The sequence below is a fragment of the Centropristis striata genome, chromosome 11 (genome assembly GCF_030273125.1).
Source record: "Centropristis striata isolate RG_2023a ecotype Rhode Island chromosome 11, C.striata_1.0, whole genome shotgun sequence".
Lineage (NCBI taxonomy): Eukaryota > Metazoa > Chordata > Actinopteri > Perciformes > Serranidae > Centropristis > Centropristis striata.
The window spans coordinates 10,818,273-10,840,480 of NC_081527.1; the positions used below are offsets into that span (position 1 = coordinate 10,818,273).

At 39.4% G+C, this 22,208-nt stretch overlaps 2 protein-coding genes across 2 annotated transcripts; one reads left to right on the top strand and one right to left on the bottom strand.

The window, feature by feature from the left end:
* Nucleotides 1-3,463: 3,463 nt before the first annotated feature.
* On the bottom strand, nt 3,464-14,335 carry mfsd8l2 (major facilitator superfamily domain containing 8-like 2). Its single transcript, XM_059345077.1, has 11 exons — nt 14,260-14,335; nt 13,863-14,048; nt 11,761-11,823; nt 11,523-11,642; nt 11,251-11,330; nt 10,535-10,799; nt 7,043-7,116; nt 6,362-6,575; nt 5,299-5,421; nt 4,984-5,114; nt 3,464-3,840 (listed from the first exon to the last, which is right to left on the bottom strand). The coding sequence occupies exons 1-11, from the start codon at nt 14,333-14,335 to the stop codon at nt 3,760-3,762; spliced, it is 1,413 nt and encodes a 470-aa protein (XP_059201060.1). The 3' UTR covers nt 3,464-3,759.
* Nucleotides 14,336-18,777: 4,442 nt separating this feature from the next.
* Nucleotides 18,778-21,818, top strand: kcnmb3 (potassium calcium-activated channel subfamily M regulatory beta subunit 3). The gene is made up of 4 exons (XM_059344444.1): nt 18,778-18,863; nt 19,684-19,893; nt 20,661-20,835; nt 21,450-21,818. The coding sequence occupies exons 1-4, from the start codon at nt 18,778-18,780 to the stop codon at nt 21,816-21,818; spliced, it is 840 nt and encodes a 279-aa protein (XP_059200427.1).
* Nucleotides 21,819-22,208: the final 390 nt, after the last annotated feature.

Genomic DNA, 22,208 nt, shown 5'->3' on the forward strand with positions numbered 1-22,208 from the left:
CAGCAGCAAACACAGTAAAAAAAAAAAAAAAAGCACTTAACACTGAATACGGTTAAAGCTACCAAGATATTTTTACACTCTACTGAATAGCTAAAATAACTGCACATGGCTGAGTTGCTCTTCCTCGACACGGCATTAAAACAGTTAGTATATAGAAAGCAGACTGAGCCATTTTTAGTAAGGCAGTAGTACAACATGCAGCAGCTCTACACCTTCATCTGCTCCACAACCAGCCCCACCAGAGTAACCGGGGTTTCCACTCTCCAATTACATAATATTATTTTATCTTTTGCATTTCTTCTTACCCCTCACAAAACTCCATCTCCATAGCGACAAACTCATCCGTGCCTCACAGAAATAATTGTTGGCTCCTGCATCAAATGGTTGTTCTGTGTATCTTTAAAATTTCATAACTTGTGCGTCTGTGCCTACCTTTGGTATATTTTACATAAAAGCCCAAGGCCTCTGACTTTTCTATTTGTGTCCTTGGGGGGTTGTGTGCCGTCTCTATAGGCTGTTACAGAAGCTCACCGTTGACTGCACCGACACAGACAAACACTGTGTCTGAAAGCAGGATCATCACGATGAAGAGGAGAAGTGGTCTGTCTGGTGGAAAAACCTTTTATCATTTAAAAATAAATTATATAATGCAATCTCTTTAAAACATTTGTTCTCAATCATGTTGATGAGGTCCTACATGAACACGCTATTTTATGCCAAAAAATTAAACTGTTTTGTTTTTTCCAAACAATTATGTTCAATAAAATTAAACTGCGTTCTCAAATTGTCATTAAAAAAAGTGATGTCAAGTACTTCAGCCCACACATAACAATTTTTAACTGTTTAACTCTGCATAAATAATACCGAAATAAAATGTAACCTTGGTGAGTTTTTATGTAGTCACGAATGTTTAATGTGATAGTGAAATGTCAATGTCACTGGTTCGAGTCCTTGCTGGGAAAAAATGATCCTCCCCATACATGAAACTGCATTTTCAACTATGTATGGAGGGAAATGTATGTGTAGTAGTTATGCACAATGTGACAAACTGACATTATTAACATACTTAAATTAGTTAAAATAAGTGGGTAAGCAGCAACCATCAGGCCTGAGAACTGAAGCCAATACAGAAGTGGCTTCACCAGCTTTCTTTCTAATGGCCAGCAGGGGGCGACTGCACTGGCTACAAAAAGAAATCGGTAACGCTTTATAATAATTAATAACCATTAATTAACACGTAATAAGGCATTGTTCTCTCTTTAGATCCGGTAGTTGCAAAAAGCATAGTTAACTTATAGTTAACTTATAATAGATGAGCAATAAAGTATATTTTAATATCAATAAGAAAACAAAATAAGATTAATAAAGGCATGGCAAAGACATAATGGGTGGGTCATGGGTGTTTGTAATGCCATTATTAACACTTATATAAGCTTATAAACACACAATAATGTTAATAAGCATCTTGTAGGACTTACAAGGGCCTTATTACTTGTTAATTAATGGTTATTACAAGGACCTTAATATAAAGCGTTACCAAGAAGTCTGTTTGTATCAATTGAAAAATTACCCTTCCTCTCACTTGATTTATTATTTTCATAATCCGTTTATGGTCTTAATTGCTATCTTCAATATGGAACATGGTGTTCATTTAGTAAATTATGGTCCATTTAGAGAAAAAGTAAACAATGAAGCGGGTTATTATTTAGCATGTGGCTAACTTGTGATTGACAGGGCGCTGTCAATGTATTTTCTCCCAAATTACGTTTGTTTTTGTATCACAGATTTGTTTCTTATCAAAGTCCATAACTCCACATAGAAAAGAGGTCGGGGTGGATGGATGGGGCCAACTTTCACCCAGGAGACCGCTGTTTTTTCGAGTCCCATGTGAAACCAAAAGATGATTTTGACTTAATTGCTGATACTGAAAGTTTACTCATGTAACAAAATTACCACACTTATTTGAACTTTACCCAGGGTCTTTTTGCTAAAACTAACCAAGTAGTTTAGTTGATCAAGATAATCTTCACTAATGTACACCACTTTTTAGATTTTTGAAGTGTAAATGCAATCACCTGAGGTAAAAAAGCTAACATTAGGCTGTAAAAGTGCTAAATCACAGTTTCATGATTTCAACGTCACCACCACTATGATGACGATGCCGTTTAATATCCCCAATAACCTCTGTAGTATAATTTAGCCACTTGTTTGCAATATTGTTGTTAAGATACGTAAAAACTTTTTTAATGTAATTTTATGTCATGCAACAAACCGTGAGAATCTCTCAAGCTTGTGTTAACAACAGATTTAGACATTTCAACCAAAAGCCCATTCAGAAAACCCCATTAGCTTCAAGATGATGGAACCAGAAGGGTAAATTGCTGACTCATTTCTGGGTTTCAGGACTCATTCATGCAACACAACTATAACATACTGACATAGCTGTGCATAGGAGAGGTGAACTGAAGATTTCTGTTGCTTTTAAAGGAATTGTGGCTACATATGTTATTGTATAGGAGTTTCTTTAAAAACACAAGACAACTGGAGTCATGCTGAAATTGCGACTCGTTCAAAGAGAGTAAATTCAGGCTTGACCTGATTTTTTTGCACCCTGTTATCTCCTTTAAAATGTCAAGTACCTGAATACGCTGATCAGGGCATGAAAGTACTTATATATATTATGTCCTTGAGTCCCAAAGATTAAAATTTCCATTTCAGGCGAAAAGCCTCTGGAAAGCCAAACATCACATGCTGAGTATAGAAAACTGGAAAAGGTTACTGAGCCTTATCTGCAATTATGCAAAAACACAGAGATTGGCCAAAGCCATGTTCATTGGTACAAAGAGAATCTACAATGCCTTGATGTTGCTTACAGCGCTGTGCAGATGTGTAGCATACAGCACATCCTAGAGGAGGATATAGGCTAGAACAGCTGACTATACACAAGTCACACCTTGTCATGTTTTGAATTATGAATACAGGCAATTAAACTTTAAATCCCCCCCATAGTCAAATGATAGAGACGGCTAATTAAGAAGAAGTTCTTAAATTCGGGAGCTTTCTCATTTGCACGTAGAGGAATACTTTCAGATAACATCTTTCTGCTTTAGTCACATCTAAGACACTGTATTAACACTAAAAACACAGTTTTACTCCAACACTACAAATACACATCAAGAAATCTTCAAAGCGTCACTTTATTTGACCCCCTTCTTCTATCAGCTACACTGACACAGAGCTGCTAAGAAGTTGACAACTCCACTTCTGCACCCATTGTGTCAACTGCTTCATTTTCAGCTGAGTTTTTTTTTTTTTTTTTGGAGAGAAAGAAAGACTCGGGACAAGAAATGAAAAATCTGGTACACGGGTCACATGGAAAACAAACCCTGCTCTCTTATCTTTTCATCAACACCTGGGGAATATAAATAGTTCAGTTTAAAAATAATGGCTTTCATCTTCAATTACACCTCAGAATATTCAATATGAGAGCAATGGTGCCCCCTTGTGTAAAGTGTAATTAATAGTCTGATAGTGATATGCATGCAAGGTGCTGTATGTTCTAATCAAATCTGATAACAGGGAGATTGTGCAAAGCTTTACCTGTGTGATCACCTCTATGACAGGTTCTGAGGTACAGTTAAACATTTTTTATTCCACACTCATACAGTTTCCTCTGCAGTAAACTCGTATTGATTCTCTCAGAAAGTGAAGGGCACTCCCTTCGTCTGTCTTTAGCCTCTCTTCAGACACACTGCAGCTCTATCCTCCGCTGTCTGAGCTCTGGGCGCTCTGCACTGCCCTGGGCTCAGCCAGGCGCTCGTAGGACAGCACTGTCATAACCTGCGAAAATGTACAGCGTGATATGGCTTTGGAGAATAGAGAGCACGGAGTAATAAGTAGAGGCTATCAAAGACATGCTGAGTTAAGGATTTTACTGGCAAGTAGCTACTGTTTTTCAGTGTGGGCTGGTGGAAAAAAGCTTTGTATATAGTCTAACAGAGAAAGCACATACAGTCATGAAAAAATGTATTAGACCACCGTTTTTCTTCAATTTCTTGTTCATTTTAGGTACATTCATGTGGACAAATATAATGATAACAACAAAAATAGCTCATAAGAGTTTAATTTAAGAGGTGATATTTAGACATTTTCCATGGTTTTCTTGATAATAACCACAATCATTATCAACCTTTAGTTGTACCAGGCATTAAAATGAACAAGAAATTGAAGAAAAGGGGTGGTCTAATATGGTCTAATATTTTTTTCCATGACTGTACAGGGTGGGGTAGAGAATAAGAAACACTGGGTTGAAGGGGAAATAATATGTAACATTTCATTTCTTAATTGATTTAATTTATTCTAATTATAATGATTATGGCTTACATTTAATGAAGACCTAAAATTAAGTGTCTCAAAAAAAAAAATACAAAAGACCAATTTTAAAAAGTATGTTTAATATGGAAATGTTGGCCCCTGAAAAGTATGTCCATCTATATGACTCAATAATTGGTTGGGGCTATTTGACTTGAACTACTGTAAATGGACTTTTCCATCATATTTAATTTATTGAGATGCACCTGTATATAGCATCTGGACCTGCTTCATAATCATAAAAATATGGAAGTCTCACTTTTTACAATATGGGACATTTAAAGCATTACCATGCAAATTCCAGCTCAGTGAGAGAATGAAACCAAACCAATGGTTAAGCATTGCTTCGGTTTATTCAACATTTTCATTGTGTAAGACACCGCATGTCAGGTTACGATTGTCTTGTTGGATTGGAGGGATGTAGCATGGGCCAAGAAAGACCCAATTAAATTTTGGAGCGGATCGGAATCACAGAGCAGGTACATCAGTTATTTATTTTTATTTTTTTTTCACTTTTGTTAACACTGCAAGAGGACATCCCTCTCAAAGTGCTCTTCTAGTTTATCATGTTACCAATTTTCTGATGCTATTAATGAGCTGTGCTCTACTTACTGTGATCATTATGAGGAGAGCGAGCATCATGCCCAGCATTATGTACAAATTATCGGTCAGTCCTCCAGCCCACAAAGGACCCAAGATGGTGGCCAGGCCCCCAACTGAGCGTCTGACACCTTGGCTCAATCCTTTTGGTGAAGCGGCACAGAACAATTAAAGGTTATTTCTTTCAAGCACAAACATTGAAATATGGCTAGGGGGATAAAAAAAAACCAACAACATGTATAACTGTTTCTTTGCATCACATATGCTGAGCAGCAATCTGTTGTTTTAATATGTTGAATCATGCGAACGGCGGTAAAACGAGCCAACCTTGTGTTTTCTCGGCAGTGACTTTGGAGAAGAGAGACACCTGAGACACGGCCACGAAGGGAAGCCCCAGCAGCTGCAGAAACACTCCGATGATGAAGGCTGACATCTCCCATCCATACCCACCTGGCAGGGGTGCAAACATAATACCCTGGTATTACTGAATTATAGTAGTTTGCCATCATATTTAACAGAACATTATTAAACAATTTAATCTAACACCAACATACATTACATTAATATATTAGTAGGCTATTCAGTTAGATTATTTTATTCCTTTTTAATTCTGATATGTGCTGGTACGTATTGAAAGTGTCAGATCATACTTCAGTTATCCATCTCTTCTTCTCTCGGTTTTTAAGTTCCTTCCTCAAATGGGTTGGCACCACCAGAGATAGCTCTATCTGAAAACTAAACCACTGCCAAGCTGGCAGCCACTAGATATTTGTTCTCTGCTGCTTTGCACCATGCACATGTTTGTGTGAATGTGTGCCCACTCAAACTGTTGGATGTTCATCCTGCATAAGCTGAAAGTCTGTAATCTTATAATTAAAATGCAATTTCACCAATCAAACGGGTTTCTTAGCAGTCCGAGAAAAGATGTATTTTCTCTTCAGGTATCTGCCTTTATGGTTTTATTTTCTTTCTTCGTAACTGTAACTGTAACAAATAGCAAACAAAAGTAGGATACGCTTTAACAAATAGCATTTTTGTCTAATTAGATTACTGTAATCCTTTTATATGTACTCAGGCACTCCCCAGCTCCAGCACCTGTCACTTGTAATCAGAGTGATAAACGTGACGAGCTGCAACAGACGCGGGCCAACATGAACATACAGGATCCAGTTTGCCTGTATGATCTCCTGCTGGCGTGCCAGAGTCTGAATGATATCATTTACAGGGCACATTCAATTCAGACAGTGTGTAACCCGATATGCTCACCAACAACAGTCACACAGAAGGGATTTGGCACACAACACAAGGCCTTTTTAAATATAAAAAAAATAAAAGAAGCTGTGAGCGCCTTTGCATTTATGTTTTTTTTTTTTCCTGGGCAGGTTAGCACCTCGGGGGTTGCCGAGGAAGATGATGCACCAGATACAAGCAGTGCAGCAGATGACCAGGCCCACGGCCAGCACGGCGCGGTCCTCCACCTTCCTGCTCAGCCAGCGCACAAAGAAGAAGCCCAGGATGACCTCCACCCCGCACAGGCTGTACATCAGGCTGTTGCCCAGCTCGCCAAAGCTGAAGTAGCGCTGCGTCAGAGGAGTCACCATAGTCTGAGGATTTACAGAAAGATGCTCACAAGGTCAGCCAGTTAGACAAAATGATTGAGTCAGAGGTAGAGGAGGAGATTCTTATTACAGCTGAAACGAGCACCTTTTAAGTCCTTCAAAGGCTTCATTCGGCCCAGATCAAAAGAACTGTTCTGTTTTGATATTGAAATGATTGTATAATCCAGGTCACCACTGTGTGACTATTCAGTCGCCGCAGTTTAATGAGAAGAGAAAAAGGCCTCTTCATGTTTCATGTCTGGGACACAGAGACTGATTATGTGCACTTGTTACATCAGTTTAACTTTGGGCGTTAAGCGATAGTTGATTATTTTCCCAAAGTAACAGCGCGGGTCTTTCAAGGTAAGGCTCAGATTGATGCAGTTTGGATGAAACTCGGGGTAAAATAGTGTGACACTGTGTGAAATGCTTGGAAACCCCGGCTGATGGATCTCAACGGTAGCTGCTCTCACCTCCAGCGCTGTCTGATTGAAGAGAGTGATGAACTGAGCCGTGAGGAGAACAACCACCTCCTCTCTCAGGAACTCTGCAGAGTGAAAGACAGAGGGAGAGAGAGAGAGAGAGATAACCAGAGGAACCAAAAAAGACCAAAGAGAAAATCATAAAACAAGCTCAAGTGGTGCCATTGAATTGAAAGTTTCAACTGGCGAGCTTGGTTGAGATAAAGAAGTTTATAGAGAAAGAAAACGCATTCATCTGAAAGTAATCTTAAGACTGAAAGAGACGGACGAGATGAGTCCTGGCTGCCGATCCCCCAGCCAATAAAATGTCTTTTTTACAAAGATAAGTGAGAGTTTTTGCCTTTTTCTTATGTCCAAAACATGATAACACAGAAGAAATATATATATTTTAATGAATTCCAAATTTTGATACCAGCTTTTCCTGGAACAAAAACTCCCTTATGGACTTGGAGGAGGAAAAATGAGCCGGGCTTTCAGCTAAATTTGGAAGTACGTGCCAGATGGCTGGAGGAATGGCTTGATATTACAGTGTGTGATCTACTGAGGTTCAGTTCTCTCTGTTCAGTGTTTCTACTAATATTTATATGATTTTATTTCCTGCTGCAGACACTGTATGCACTGTATGTGTAGTGTATGTATTTATAGTATGTGTGTCAGAGTCAGTTCTATGTATAAAAGAAGTGGAGTCATCATGACGTCCCCATTGGGTTGTAGACTACGGTCTTGAAGCCTTTTAGCCGACACCAGTTTTACTTTTTGAAGAAGGGTGAAACTTAATCCACTACAAGTAAAAAGTCCTGCATTCAAAACTTACTTAAATAAAAGTACAAAAGAATCAGCATCAAAATGTAAAAGTATCAAAGTAAAAGCACTCATTATGCATAATGGATTGTTATATATTCTAAATATTTTATTAGATTATTATTATTGATGCATTTATTTATTAGGCATTTTAATTTTCTCAATGTAGGGCTCATTTGAACTACTTTATATAGTATATAGTACATATATTTTTATGTTAAATCTCGGAGTAAAAGGTTATCATTTATTTTACTCTAAATCGGACCATAACCCCATTCACAGGCATTCTGTATTGAAGAGTAAGACCATTAACTCATTCCAGAAATGCTTACTGAGTTTATAAATGAGAAGTAGGGTAATTTTCTCATAGACTTCTACATAATCTGACCTCTTTTTGCAACCAATGTGGTCGCCCCCTATTGGCCATTGGCCATCTTTAAAGACATTTTGGTTATTACACTGCAAAAAAGAGGTGTCTAAAAACAAGATAAAACACTAAATCTGAGGGAAATTATGGACAGATAATTTCACTTGACAAGATTTCTTGAATTAGGACTGTTAATTCTAGAAATAAGCATGTTGAACACTTAAAATAAGAAATTAACTCTCAAAACAAGATAAATTATCTAACACTTCTAATTCTAAGTTTTTTTTAAATCTTGAAAACAAAACAAAACAGAAACAAATAATTTGCAGTGTAGAGTTAGATGAGAAGATTGATATCACTTGTTGTAGAGGTGAGGGAAAAAATCAATACAGCATAGTATCACGTTATTTTGCCTGGCAATATTATATCGATTCATGGCCGCCAAGTATCGATTTTTAGCCGGAGGCATAGCGATCTCACTTTTAGGAATATACTGGAGATACTGGTATCATATGAAACTAGAACTTTTAGGATATCCAGGATATTCCATAGGGAAGTTGTTGGAATAACGATGCAAAATAAGGCTACTTTTATATGTTTTATGGTCATTTTCAAAGCGGTCATGTGACCCCTGACGTCATGCTATCTCAATGAAAAAAGGCTCTCTGGGTTCCCACAAGTCTCCTCTTTACATTACATAGCTACCTCCCATTTCAGAACTGAGAATTTTTTCTTATTTGATAAAACAATTCTTGACTGAATTTAATTTTGTGGACACAAAATGAAGTTAAACAGTTAAATTGCAATATATTGTATCGCAACACTCACCATATCACAAAATGCTTAAAATCTCAATAATATCGTGACTCAAGTATCGGGATAAAATTGTATCAAGCCTCTGATGAATCATACCTCTGGTAAGTTGCCAGTAACAGGTTAGCTTAGCGTAGCATAAAGATTAGAAACATTGGGAAACAGCTGGCTTACTCTGTGCAATGGTAGCAAAATCTGCTGCAAGCATACCTCAGTTAGTTTAGTTTGTACACTGAACAAAAGAAATGTTAAAACAACAGTTGCATACTGGAACAGTTTATTTTCTGGCATAATGAGCCTTACTGTTAGTGATGTTCCAGGATGTAACCCTTTCTAAAATAACAATTTTTTTATTGCATTAAACATATTTGCAGATTCTAAGTGTGTTAGATCGGAACATAATCTATAAACTGTAAACAGATTAAATAGATTTCAGGGACACCACTTTCAGAATCACCGTGCTAAGCTAAGCTAACGTGCTGCTGACTGTATCTTTATATTTAGTGCACAGACACGAGGGTGATAACAATCTTCTCAACCAACTCAAGTTTACAAAGCGTATTTCACAAAATAAGTTGATCTGCAAACCACTATTAACTGCTTATACACTGCTTATTAATGCTAAATATTTTACTTGGTCCAAAAAGGAAAAAATCAGCCCGGTTGTTGCATGTGATGCCTCGACCCCAACTACAAATAAAATGAGTTGATAAAAGAAAGTGAAAAGATATGAAAGAGCTGCTCGAGCTGTTTCAAAGATTCTTCACTCATACACAAAAAGTCAGCGAAGATCAATAATTCACGAGAGCGAACACCAGAATCAGTGTAACGGCGAACAGACACTCCTACAGTATGTGCACGAGCTGCAGACATCCTCCGGTTTTGCTCCCCGAGTTTCTGGTGTTGTAGATTTTTCTTCAAATCAAAAAGGGATCAATAAGAAGAATGTTGGCCACATTACCAATTCTGTCTCCATTTCATCCACAAGTCAACCACAGCAAGCCAGTCAATAAAGGAGGAAGTCTGCTATCCAATCCCTTAGCCACATCTTCAAAGAGTGAGAGAATCGATTTCGAAGGTTTGACACACACACACACACACACACACACACACGGACTGAAGAAGTACAGAAAAAGTGAATCAATAACGGCACACAATCACTGCTTGCATCCCATGTAAACTTACTATGACACTAATCCAATAGGACACCTGACATCATACATATACATGCTCACTCTGACATAAACCAGACACATACACACAAGTCCAATCAATGCACAGGCAATCTGATCTGACATGCCACACAGAATTCCTCAGAGAGAGACCTGGAGAATGGAGAATGTGTGTAAGCATGAGTGTGTGTGCATGCGAGGAAATCAATCGAGCTGATACGGAACATGTGCATTGGCAGTGACACCTCTTCCTACCTGAAACCCTCATATAAGGAGAGAAAGAGCTGACAATAAATGCTCAGGACAGGCAGTCAAAACCTGCACGCTCACCTCTTCTGGCGCTGAAGTTTTTCATGGGGTTTGAGACGGACGAGGCGCCGCGGACGGGCTGCATCTCAGACGAGCTCTCCAATTGGTCGACGGCATGGAAGGTGTGCACCGGCTCCTCATCGGACCCCATCAGTGGCACCTCCTCTTCCTCCTCTTGTTTCATTTCCATCATCACCGCGCCCCCCTCTGAGCTGACGGGTGGTACATCCCAGTACATCGCCAGGACGACAAACTGGAGCAGCACCCACAGCAGGCACATGAAGATCTGACAGTAAGGAGGGGAAAAAATGTGCTGAAATATTTCACATGAAAATCCTAAAACTAACAGGAGAGATGAAGTATTTGATATAAAGAGGAGAGTGTTCAAGATATAAAGTAACCTGGCACAGTGATATAAAGAGACGTGCAGCGTCAAATTATGAGGAAAAATGGAAGAAGGCGTAGGAGCTTTGTTAGATCCCATTTAAGCTGAATCCATTCTACAGGTGTTTTATTCCGAGGCTCATGAGATGGAAATAGATCGATTCAGGTTGTTACGGGCCTGAGCATCACTGCAGGCATTTTGTATTCTTCTAACTCAGATAAAGAACAAAGAAAAAAAACTACATGTGAGCCAGGAGGAGTGCAGAATGTAGAGTGACTATTTCTGAAGGTTGTTTCTGTATTCATGAGGCTTTCAGGGAACCTTAGATTACTGATTATCTGGATGCTGTTACCCCAGGAGACGTGTATTTGTTCACAACAAAGGGCCCCAGTTTGAAATCACACAGCCGCAGGAACAAGTTGAACGCCGGCCCTGGAGAGACAGGAGGAAGACCTTTAAAGATGGAGTAAAAAAAAAACAACAACAAAAAAAACAGAGGATGTGTGGAGACAGTAGCCTCCACCTTGGTGATATTATTTAACGTCTCCTTCTCATAGTTGAACATCAAAGAAGGTGTTTCTCAGAAGAGGTGGAGAGAGGTGAGGTATAGGGGGAGAGACTGACCGACAAGGAGGCCAGCTTGTCGACAGGCCATGATGGCTGCAAAAATGCCGGCGCGCTCCTCTGGCCGAGTGCTCCGAGTCAGGAAACCAAAGATGGAGGAGCCCGCTCCTGCGCCGACACCTGAGAAGCAAACAACGTCCTTCAGTTACATCCTCACAGCACCCTGATACAGAACATGCTTTAGGTGTTATTTCATGACGTGTGTGTGTGTGTGTGTGTGTGTGAGTGTGTGTGTCACCTGCGACAAGTCGACTGCTTAACAGCAGCCACTTTGAGTATCCTATAAAATACATGAAGTTACCTGAGGACAAATAAACATGAAAATGTGTCAAAAAATATATATCTTCAGTGTGAAACAGATGCTTTCCTTGATGGTTGTGTCTGACAATGCTCACAGCAAGCCAGGCTAAAATATGACATATGTCAACCACGGCTGGACGGATTTCCATGAAATGTTCTACAATCATTCATTGTGTCCAGGTGATGAATCATAATGACTTCCTGATCCCCTGGTTTTTCCAAGAGCACCAACGGCAGGTTGTGTTTTTCAGTAATATTCTTCAACAGCTGCCATAAAATTTTTCTCACTGTGTCAGAATTGTAACAACCTGAACCCTTCATCTAGTGCCGTCATCAGGTCATAATTCAAAATTGTCCAATACTTTGTTTTTTACGACTGAATACCAAATGGAAACCTCCGGGTTTCAAAAAGTGAAGCTTTAAATCTGCAGAAGTTTATGAGAAAATTACTCTACTTTTCTTTTCTTTTTACCTCAGAAAACCTTTTCCTAAGAAGTTTATGGTCTTACATTCTAGTTTTAAGTCTTCTTCAATACAGCATGAGTCAGACAGTCCCATTTAGAGTAAAATAGACAATAAAGCAGGGTATGTCTAACTTGTGATTTACAAGTTGCTACCCCAGTGTTTTGAGCTTTTCACACTTTTTTCACTGTTTTCAGTTTTTCATTCATTCTTTATCCTTAACCGCTTATCCGCACTCGGGTCGTGGGGGGGCTAGAGCCGATCCCAGCTGACACTGGGCGAGAGGCGGGTACATCCTGGACAGGTCGCCAGACTATCACAAGACTGACACATAGAGACAGACAATCATGCTCTCATTCACTCCTACAGGCAATTTAGAGTCACCAATTAAACCTAAGTGCATGTTTTTGGACTGTGGGAGGAAGCCGGAGTACCCGGTGAGAACCCACGCTGACACAGGGAGAACATGCAAACTCCACACAGAAGAGCAGAAGAGTCGAACTGGCGACCATCTTGCTGTGAGGCAAGAGCGCTAACCACTACACCACCATGCAGCCCTGTTGTCAGTTAATAAAAGTTAATAGTAAAAATGTTCAAATTTATTCAACCAAAATAAGACTTCTGTTCATTTTTGCACCTTGCAAAACAACATAGCTAGCTAGCATTAGCTGATAGCTTAGCTTCATCCTCTCATCACTTTTGGCTCCAAAAAAAATAAATAGCAATTGGCCAAAAACCAAGATGGCAACAGTGGCTAGGACCACTTCTTTTAAAGTCTATGGCAAATACCTGCGAAACTAATGACATTCCCATCAGCTGTAGCCTACTTTGTTTTTAGGCTTAATTATCAAACTTTAGCATCCTAGCTAAACTAACATGGTCATCATGGTAAACTTCACAAAGCCCTACTAAACAATAACATGTTAGCAATCCGAGAGATTTAAGCTAGTATGCAGTAGTAGTAGTATGTAATAGAAGATAGCATGGTTGCAGACACTATTCGTAGTAGAGGTGGGGGAAATAATCGATACACATAGTGTCACAATATTTTACATGGCGATATTATATCGATTTATGGCCGCCAAGTAGCAATATTTAGTGCAGGTGGGCCGTCAGTATTTTCACTGTTTTATTTTTCCCCAGAGGCTGTAGCAGGCTCACTTTTAGGAATATACTTGAGCGATACTCACCATATCGCAAAATGCTTAAAATTGCAATAATATCGTATCGTGACTCAAGTATCGGGATAAAATCGTATCGTGGGGCCTCTGGGGATTCACACCTCTAATTCGTAGTATGTTGATCTCAAATTTTTCCAACAACAGGTTGTAAAGAGTATCTGATATCCATCACTGGAAGATAACGACCAAGGCACATTTTGATTCAAAGAATAACCTAAAACTTGAATCTGTTTTTGATTTGCCATCTGAGACACTTCCTCTACATGGGTTCCTCTGTAGTGAATAATGAAATGAATGAACGAATGAGGTATTTCTGACAAAGCTCACAGTTTGAGTTCAACACAGTTTAAAACCTGACTCTGTGTCATGAGATTTGTCTTGTGGTTTAATTACTCACCAGCAATCTCAAAAAGGTTGGAGAACAGGATGATGGACTTTGTAGTTTTGCTCCGGTCTGACCACAGCCCAAAAAGTGGGCCGGTGAGCAGCCCGCTGAGACTGAAGGCAGACAGACCCAGACCCAGGAAATAAGGGGGGGCCTCCAGAATCTGCAGATACTTCCATATTGTGGGTAAAATGACAGCTGTGAATACCGGAGACGGATAAGGAGAATGAGTGTGGGGGAAGAGAAGGGGAGAGAAGCAATGACAAGCCTTGTTTACCCACAGCAAAATACATTTAAATTCAATATCCTCTGTGATGTGTGCTCACAACTAAAATGCCAGGCAGATTCTGCTCTAATGAGATCATTATCTCATGTCTTCAACTCCATAAAGCTGTCATAATGAACTTACCGTACTCGATGCCGCTCAGCACAAATATCAGTCCGATGGTGAAAAAAGTTAGATTCCTCTTTTGATGATTATCCATTGTGCTCAGTGACTCGCTACCTTTTATACCCCAACCTCTGGCTGTGTGTGTTGTTCAGAAATGTTGTTCGGCAGCATAATCAGATAATAGGAAACACTGTGCTTCCATTTAGAACTGCTGGGCCGGATAGTCGGAGGAATTTTGTCTCAACATTGCGCAAGGTCATTTCAGAACTTCTCGGAGACAGAAAACTGATACGAGGCTTCTACCTATGGAAGACGCTCAGCAGGGGCTCGACCTGAAATGTAGGGCAGAATACATTAAATCAGCAATAAAAACAACTCAGTCCACTTTGAAATGATTGCAGTAGTCTGGTCCCATTAGGCATTTATGTTAAAGATGAAATTCTGTTTGAGTCACGTCCGTAGCGCAGCACCACGCTGTGAGCCTCACGGTCAAGTCAGTGTCTCGGGTTACCAGGTGAGGTAAAGTACACTGAGCTTCATACATTTTTTATCTTGTTTTCTTCGGTTCCATCAAAAGCACTTGATTCTCCAACATCCCAGAGAAGAAGGTGTGCCAGGCATATCTGCCCTCTTTCTAGGCTACAGATATGAATAACTTTGCTGTTGTACAAAAGAGACTCCACTTGGCAGTTCACAAATACAATACATCACACAGTAATAAAAACATACAGGTGATAAAATACATCAGATAAACTGTGATTACATTTCCAGGAATATGAAGCCTTACACCAGAAGGTGTGATAAAAGGTGAAGGAGAAAATATTCTGAAAAATAACCCTCTATTGTATTCAAAACTAAATAAATTAGGTATGACATCGCTGTCTGTTTTATTGAATATTTGGCTCTGTTCTCAAGCTGCTGTGGTGTTCCTAGCCTTGGGCCTGTTATATTACACAGAACTGTCACCAAGATAATACCTCCATATGTGTTTCCTGCAACCCATGAATAATACAAGAAGTTTCGATTGTTTGTATAACACATATTAACTCATCTTGCACTCATGTCACATAGTGTATTGATAATCTGAGAGTTTATAAAACTCAAAATGCCAACAGGATAATGAAAAGGACACATACAGTCATGGAGAAAAATATTAGGCAGAGTAATGAATATGCTTCACATAGTATTTTTGCATGTATGTTAGCCATACTGGTGGTATGGCTATGCCGTCTTTTGGTCGACCGCTGCTTCGCCACTACATTTTATATATACAGACATGGAAAAAATGATTAGACCACATTTTTTCTTCAATTTCTTGTTCATTTTAATGCCTGGTACAACTAAAGGTACATTTGTTTCGACAAATATAATGATGACAACAAAAATAGCTCATAAGAGTTTAATATAACAGCTGATATCTAGACATTTTCCATGGTTTTCTTGATCATGATTTTGGTTGTTATCAAGAAAACCATTATAAATGGCGAGATATCAGCTGTATGTTTGGGTCAGTATTTTTTCTGAATGTGTGTAAATGTGTGTAAAAGTGGTTGATTTGGCACACAATCGAAACTTTGTGACTTTTTCTTCTCTCCAACAAGTGCCATTTGTTATTACCAGTACTGAAAATTTCAATTTAACGGTGGATGGTGGAATCCAAAATCAGCCAGCCACTTATCATCATCATCATCATCATCATCATTGTATCATTGGTTAATTTGGCTGGTGAGTGAAGCAAATAAAGCAGCCATTGCATATTTTAACAGTACTTGTCTGGTGGCTGGTGCTTTCCAAAATTTGCATCCTTACTTGTAACTGGAAATCAAAGTCCTCAGTCAAGATAATGTTTTAAAAAAATATACTAAATGTAACTGTTGCCATTTTAAACATGTTTGCATGTGTTTTGAAACAATCAATCAATCAATCAATCAATCAAATTTTATTCAAAACTCAGGGTCCATAGGAGACAGATATTAAAAACAGGAACAATACAGAAAATAAATTACAAAGCAGACAAAAAAATGACAGAAACCAAAAATACAAAAAGATGATCTCCACACACAGTTTCATTAGGTTTAGGTAACAAAACTATTTCCTTCAGGTTAAGGGGGAATGGCACATTGTTAGGCTTTACTAAAGATAGTAAAAAGAGTCAAAAAAAATTGACATGACTACCGGAAGTGAGGTAGTTCGGCAGGTGCAAGCCTCCAGGAAGAGCAGCGCGTTTTGGAGCCAGTTTGACAATGGATGCTAGATCCCATTCATCGAAAGCAGTCTGGCCCTGCCTTGCTCTTCCTCATTTTCATAACATTTTTTACTCTAACCCTACCCGATCTCACTCCTCATGCTACCATTGTTGGTTTTGTCCAACCCTCCATGAGTGGACTTTGTCATTCTTTATACTGCATATTCCCTTTGCTTTTACACTTTTCACATAAATACTGCTCGTTTTAAGCTGCTGTTTTAGGCCCCGTTTACACGAGGACGCTCGCGGGTAAAAACGACAAAATATTTTATCGGAAGTGCCTTTCGTTTAGACGGTGAAATCGTTTTTGAGGCTTAAAGACGCAAAAATCTGAAACCACCTTCCAAAGTGGAAAAGTTAAATACGCTCCGCCGTAGCGTGTCCGTCTACACTGACAAGACACAAAACTCTGCTCAGATCTGCTCACGTCACGTATGTGTTTACGTCACATACATGCTCCAGCACAGGAAAATAAACAAATGTGGGATTATTTCCATGCGTCGGACCTTCAAGCTGCTCTGGCAGCTCTAATAAACTTACAGGAGTCTTTCCACCAAATGTACAGGATATGTAGAGATAGTATTACTGAACAGAGAAGGATCTGTAATTACCTCTATCACATTTTGGATGCAGCAATTCGTCGGAGGCGAGCCAGACGGCTGTGAACGAGACCTGGGAGATCTAGTGATGGTGGAGAACTTTGTGGAAGGAGAAGCTGATGAAAATGCGTGCCGTGAAAACTTCTGCATGCCCAAAGATGCTCTTATCGCTTTAAGTGATGCCGCCTGGCTGCATACAATCGAATTTCACACACTTTTGCGTCACCGTATGCACGCAGATTTCCTCCCAAAAATGCTCGTCTAAACGAGGAATAAAAAGTGAAGACGCGACGCCACTTTTGCGTCTTCTGTTCAGACCGTCTTCGTGTAAACGTAGCCTTAGTTTGATTTCGTTGGGAATTTTTGTTTTCAAATTCAGTTAGTTTTAATTCGTTTTTAGAGTGAGTTTGCTAGTTTTAGTTCAGTTTTTATTAGTTTTAGTGTTAGTTTTAGTTTTTTGTAATGGGGTATTTGTTGGGTGCAAGATTCAAAGAGGTCAGCCCTACTCTTACTCTCATAACATTTTTTACCTACCTAATCTCCCTCCTCATGCTACCATTGTTGGTTTTGTCCAACCCTCCATGAGCGGACCTTGTCATTCTTTATATTCCCCTTTGCTTTTACACTTTTCACATAAATAATTCTAATTTTAAGCTGCTGTTTTAGTTTAATTTCGTTGTGAATTTTTGTTTTGAAATTCAGTTAATTTGAATTAGTTAGTTAGTTTTTAGTGTGAGTTTGCTAGTTTTAGTTACGTTTTTATTTTATGAAAATGCTTAGTTTTAGTTTAGTTTGTATTAGTTTTAGTTTTTGTAATGGGGAATTTGTTAGGTGCGAGATTCAAGAGGTCATTTTAAGCTGCGTTTTAGTTTATTTCATTGTAAATGTTTGTTTTCAAATTCAGTTAGATTTAATTTGTTGTTAGAGTGAGTTTGCTGGTGTTCGTTTAGTTGTTATTTTTGGAAAATGCTTAGTTTTAGTTTAGTTTAGCACTTAGAGATTTCCTCTAATGTAAAGTGCATTACAAATGAAATTTTTTTTTATTATTATGATTAGTTTGTATTAGTTTAAGTGTTAGTTTTAGGTTTTTTGTAATGGGGTATTTGTTGGGTGCAAGATTCAAAGAGGTCTGGCCTACTCTTCCTTACTCTCATAACAATTTTTTTACCCTAACCCTACCTAATCTAACTCATCATAATACCATTGTGGGTTACATCTTGCCCTCCATGAGCTAACCTAAATACTGCTCGTTTTAAACTGCTGTGAAAACACATGTTGTTTACTGGGACAGTCTCTTCCTTCCTTCGTGTACAGTACATTGGCGCTGTGTAATTCTTTCATTAAGCTTTTCCATGACAAACTGCTACATACAGCTAAGTCTCACGGTCCCACTGAGAGACCATTAGCATCCTACTTGCCTTACCTGTGGTGGTTTCTATAGAAACACACAAGGGTAGGAGGTGTTGTCGCACTCACCTTTGAGCCTTGGTAAACAACAAGGAAGTCCCCTGGTGAACAAAACTGCAATCTGGAGCACTCAGTCAGTCACTGGAGTCGCTTCAATGGAGCCTATTGGAGACACAAGATGATCAGCTGCTGACAGAAGGACATTTGACTTTCTGATACAGAGCTTGTTGGGGGGGGATACATATGTTGGAGGGGGTTTGGAGGTTGGCCGAGACAGAGATAGGCATGTTCTTAAATACAGCTTCTCCCCGGAGGTCCTTCACCGTCCCCATTAACATCAACCTGCAGGGTGCTCGCAGGCGGCAGACACGGTAAGAGAGGACAATTGACTGGTCTCTGAAAAAAACACTGATGAAGATTTAACAAAGCTTTCACATTCAAATATATGGGCATGAATGATTAATCACACTGAATGCATCTGGAAAGCCAGAAGCATAGATCTAAAAGATTTGAACTGACTAAAATCTATTAATATTGCATTAAAGATTCAGATTCAGCATATCAAGTTCAGTTTACATGTCACAAGAAAGGCTACTCGGCCTTTAGAAACAGTTTTATGAAGTCTTCTGTGACTCTGGAGGGAACCAGCTGATAAAAAAATAACAGCTGATGAGGCAATGAGAGTTTAAACGACATGGCCCTAAAATATTAGACATAGGGGTATAGTAGGAGTCCATTTCCATCTCTCAAGGTAAAATCTACATAAAAGTGCCCCCAAGGACTAATCATTGGACCTCAACTATGTGTAGCCTCCTATTTTGAGGGCCAAAAAGGTAAATGTTTCCAAGCCAATAGGACCAGGGTTGTATTACATGTTTAGACACATACGTTGTTTTACTTAAGGCCAAAGTTTAAACTTAAAAATGTATCTCAATATTTGGGCTGGTGCCAATAGGCATTTTTGTAAATCTAACTAAATCCGTGTAGACACTTTCAGCCCTGAAGGGGAATCACGTAGCTTGAGAGAATAGAAAATTAATCAAATGAACCAAATAAATGTATGAGTGGAACATGAAATGTGTTGACGCATTGAATCAAAAATCTAATTTGTATCACTGTTGGATTAAATCGTTACATCCCTGGTGGCCGTGTGTGTGTGTGTGTGTGTGTGTGTGTGTGTGTGTTTGAGAGACACAGAGAGCTCCTCCATACAGCAACAGCGCCGGAGCAGGACTGGAGTCGGGGGGTGGATGGGCGTGGAGGGCAGCGAGCTCGGACCCAGATGCCGGTGTCGAGTGTTGGGGAGGACCGAGCCGTCCTGCTGGGCTTCACCATGATGGCCTTCTCTGTGCTCATGTTCTTCGTGGTCGGCATCACTACAGTCAAACCTTATGTTAACAGGTACACTGCAGTTTGTCTGCTGGGGTGACAGACAGCGCTTTGACTTTCTATCATTTTTTTTTTTTTTTTTTTTTTTTAGAATTTTATTTGATTAATTTCTGTGGGTCATCATATTAGGTACCAGGAAGGACATAAGAACAAAAATAAATAAATAAATAAAACAAATAGCAGTTTCATAATTTCATCAATATCAGTTTCATAGTATTTCATCAAAATCAAAGTTACTTCAGAATTTATCTGTCTTATAATATTCAATGCTTCCCTCAATACTAATAATTGGTTGTACCGACCCTCCTATAACAACCCCCCCCTTTCTTTATCTAGGATATTTTAATATTTATTTTCCACATTTCAATTCAATATTTAATATTCTCGAGATTTAAAAATTCATTGTTGTGGAAAAGGATGTGCTTATTATGCTCTAATATCGTTATAAAACTAAAACGACATCGATACAGCGATTCTATTGTTTATCGTGATAGATTCTGGGAAAATACATCGTCCTAAAAATGTGTTATTGTGACAGGCCTAACTATGTGAAGCATATTTAATGTATTAGCTGCTTTGTATTTAAATGCTAAAGAGGTATGCCTGGTAAAATTGAAAGGATGTGGCGTTCATGCACTCCCGAGTGCTTTGCCTCTCTTCAGCTCCCCGACAGCACCAACAGTGTTCAACATTATCTAACATTAGCTCAGAAATAATCTTTTCGACCAGCACCCCCCGCAACATAAGAACATCTATCAACATTGTTCCTCGTTTTCCAGTAACTGGGCGGAGGAGGCCAGCTGTGTGCTGCTGCAGGCCGACATCCTGGAGGAGTGGGTGGACTGCAGAGGTGTGAGCACCGTGCCTTGCCTCAGGGTGGCGGTTAACCTCACAGACTCCAATCAGAGGGCTTTACTCCACTTTGACGAGGAGTCGGTCCTCCTCGCTCCAGAGGTAAGGGATTTATGGCAGTAAATTCCAGCTTTTAGGTCTAATCTCAATGCTTTATGAGCCTGGAGTTTGGATCTGCTTCACACCAGGTGTGGATGGTCCACTGTGAGGGAGGAACCCCTGCAGGAGGAGGAGTTGATTAGAGCATTAAGACTTTATTTTAATGTACCACAACTGATATGTAGGATTACCTGGTGTGGAAGATCCTAATTCTGCATGCACAGTCATACATGTTTTCATGTTAGACATACAAGCAGGGCTGTGAAAAATCACCTGAGAGAGAAGGGAAGGGAATAAACTGAACTGAACTAGCTGACAGAATGGAAAACTACCCTGAGTCCTGCACCCTTGTGAATAAGCCAGCAGATATTATTAGGAGACCCTCTCATGCTGCACTTCTGCTTCATTCAGAGGAATTGTAAGAAGCATTTCTCAGTGCCAGTGCAGCAAATGGAGGCTCAGAAGGGCTGCTTTTTTTCTTTTTCTTAAACAGACAAAATACTGAATCAAAAAAGAACCTTGCAGCTCGTCTCACTGATTGCAATCAGCGCTGCCAACTGTAACAAGCAGGTCACTTGATAAAAAATTACACTTGAATCACATCTTCTCTTCCCCAGTGTTTCTACATACCCAAATGTCAGATGGACCGAACAGAACTGCAGGAGGAAGTCCTGAAAGTGAAAAACAGCTTGGACACACAGCTGGGGAGCTCCTCGCCGTGCTTCACTGACTGCACACGGCACCCCGGGGACGTCATCTTGAACAGGAAGTACACCTTTAAGAAGGCTCTGTTTGCGCTGCTGTGGCCCTGCCTGATGCTGGGTGGCGGAGCTCTGCTGGTGGGTCTTGTGAAGCTGACACAGTGCTTAGCCTGTCTCTGCTCTGAGATGTGCAGTGAGACTGCAGTGGGCAGGCTGGCCTCAAGATACACTCATGGGAAACTGTACAGAATCCTCCGGAGGACCAGCATGCCGTCTCCGACATGACACGTCCAGCGTTGGTGCTGAAACATGCCCAAAAAAAATGTGAATATGTAATTTGTATCGAATGTGAAGATAACAGGTGCATCACATTATATTAGAATATCATAGAAAAGTTTATTTATGTCAGTAATTCAATTAAATAAGAGGAAATAACACATTATATAGATCCATTACACACAGAATGAAACATTTCATGTCTTAATTTATTTAATTTCTTCTAATTATAATGATTATGGTGTACATTTAATGAAGACCTAAAATTCAGTGTCTCAAAAAATTGGAATATTGTAAAAGTCCAATTTTAAAATATTTAATTTTGTGCGTTATTCGTTTCTCATATTAATATATTTATTTCAGAAAAAGGTTGGCCCATTTAATTTCATAGGCTATTTT